The 2,257-nt window shown below is 48.2% G+C and overlaps 1 protein-coding gene across 1 annotated transcript in view; it reads left to right on the top strand.

Moving 5' to 3' along the window:
* Window positions 1–1,823: 1,823 nt before the first annotated feature.
* Window positions 1,824–2,257, top strand: part of heatr5a (HEAT repeat containing 5a) — a gene marked incomplete at its 5' end in the record, with an annotated part of 66,224 nt that continues 65,790 nt past the window's right edge. Inside the window, one exon of the mRNA XM_080545471.1 lies at window positions 1,824–1,949. Within this exon, the coding sequence (XP_080401597.1) occupies window positions 1,824–1,949 (126 nt within the window). The remainder of the gene's footprint in view (window positions 1,950–2,257) is intronic.

Below are 2,257 nucleotides of genomic sequence, written 5' to 3'. Positions count from 1 at the left end.
GAACATGTACATTTGGCACAGGAGGAGTTTTACAATGTACAATGTACTGTTTACAGGGGAGGCTCGTGGAGGCAGAAATCCGAGGACGGACTCATTGTAATGCATGGAACATTCCTCACCGTTTCATACATTACAATGAGGCCGTCCTTTGATGTCTACCTCTACTAGCCTCCCCTGATTGTTTACTGCTTCCAAACCTGATCTTGACATATAGAGATGTTTTATATTACTTGAAAAAAGCTTTTATACAACAGGGGGAATGCCCGTTCTAAATTCTACCTTTGTTTATGCCATGCTCAAATACGGTGGCTGAAATGATTATATTTTTATGACACAAGTTTGTGATATTGTTATTTGTGTTTGTCACAGTTTGTTGGTTTGAATCAAACTAAATTAAAACAGTGGTTTTCCTACACTAAATAAATGGTCTCTGATCATTTTAGTGCAAAACAAGTGTACCATTCTGTCTTGAATGTCTTTATTGTCGAATGGGGATACCATATTTCGAATATAAATATATAAAATCGGTTTTCCAACACATTAAAACTACAGTTTATTTGTCTCTGGTAGACTCATCGTTCTGTATCTCTTCCATCAACGCACTACCCTGGAGCGTCATTTGTACCGCTGGACTAAGTTCGATGTTTCTGCGCTCGACTATTCCGAGTCAAGCCTAGCCAGCGTAGTTGTGGCCACTTCGCCGCTAGCACCCAGCATCAAAGTAATACTATCCGTGTAGAAAGCACCGACAGCATCACAGAGGAGCCAAGTACTTTCTTTTCTCGACACTCAGGTAAAATATTCACTTTTCTTCCACTTCAAGATGAACTTACTGTCTCTTAGCTACGTGCTAACGCGTTAGCTAGCCTGTTAGCTTGGCCAGGTTCAGGTTAAACAGCAGAACCGCTGTCTAATGTCCTTGGATAACTCAGCTAGAGACGACCCAACCCTCCTAACTCCACGTCTCTCCGTCACCACAGCTCTGCTTCGCCTCAGTCCGACACGGTTTTATTGGCAATTGATTTTAATCTCTGTATTTGCTTGACAGCTGTTTTGCCGGTGCCTAATAATGATTTATATTTGAGCATACAGCGAGCGGTCGAATGCTTCATAAACTGTGACTTTTCGGAGTCAAAGGGTTAAAGTTTGGTGAGTTGTATTGTGTTTACTCTAATAATAGGATGATGCCCTAGTTGGACTAGCCTGACTAATCGACTGTGTGTCGTCGGGACCTCCGGCGAACTAAAGTTGAGAGTGATGTTAGAAGACGGGGCTGTCTGTCCCTGTCTGTCCCTGTCTAGTGGCAGAGTAGGCTCTGAGGACTGCTGCCTAGCGTGAGATAGTCTAGCTCACCGCATTGGTCCACAGAGGTAGTGTTGATAATGCATGGCCCGTGCTGTCCCAGATAAGCTTACACTCATGGCGCTCGGTTAGAACAGAGAAGAGCAGTGCCCTCTTCTTTCAGTTCACAGCCTGGTTTTGAATCAGAGTAAATATCGTTTATCATGACAGGTTTGCTGTCATGGATGACCTGCTATGTCTGCCACAATGACATGTAGGCTACATGACACACGACTCAAATCAAACATTCCTTCACAGTCTCTGCCTCTTTCTGAATATCTTGCAGGTTTTTGAGGGCATGGAGCAACGTAGGTTTTTCCCACAGTGAGAGGGGAGTCTCTGATGTCTCGTACCCGACCGGGTCTGTCCTGTGTGTGGCCAGAGTCTGGATTCTGTCTGGCTGGGAGCCAGGGGCTGGGGAGCTGAAGGAGCGGGTGACACAGCAGCAGGAGGAGCAGGAGGAGGGAGAGAGAGGCTGCAGGATGGAGCGCGCCCACAGCCTGCTCCTGAACGAGGAGGCGTGCAGCCAGCTGGGTGAACACCAGAGAGCAGAGTTTGTCTTTGAGTGGCTGCGCTTTCTGAAGAAGCTGCTTCCCGCTGCTGAAAGGGTACGAGGAGGAGGGGGGGGGGGAGAAGGAGGGAGGGGGAGGGGGGAGGGAAAAGTCGATCGGGAGGGGTGTGTGTGTGTGTGTGTGTGTGTGTGTGAGTGTGTGTGTGTGTGAGAGAGAGAGAGGAGAGAGAGTGGGTCCAGTGGAAGCTAGGAGACAATGGCCTCCCCTGTGAGAGAGAAACAAGCTTGGTGCATTCCCAACTTCCCAGCAGTCCAGACCAGACCAGACCAGTCTGGCCCAGGGAGAGACGAGACAGGGCTGGCTGGGATGAGCAGACTCTCTCCGTCCGTCCGGCTGGCTGGCTG

Source organism: Nansenia antarctica (assembly GCF_963989245.1).
Source record: "Nansenia antarctica genome assembly, chromosome: 1".
NCBI classification, from domain to species: Eukaryota; Metazoa; Chordata; class Actinopteri; order Argentiniformes; family Microstomatidae; genus Nansenia; species Nansenia antarctica.
This window is presented reverse-complemented; position numbering and strand designations above follow the sequence as displayed.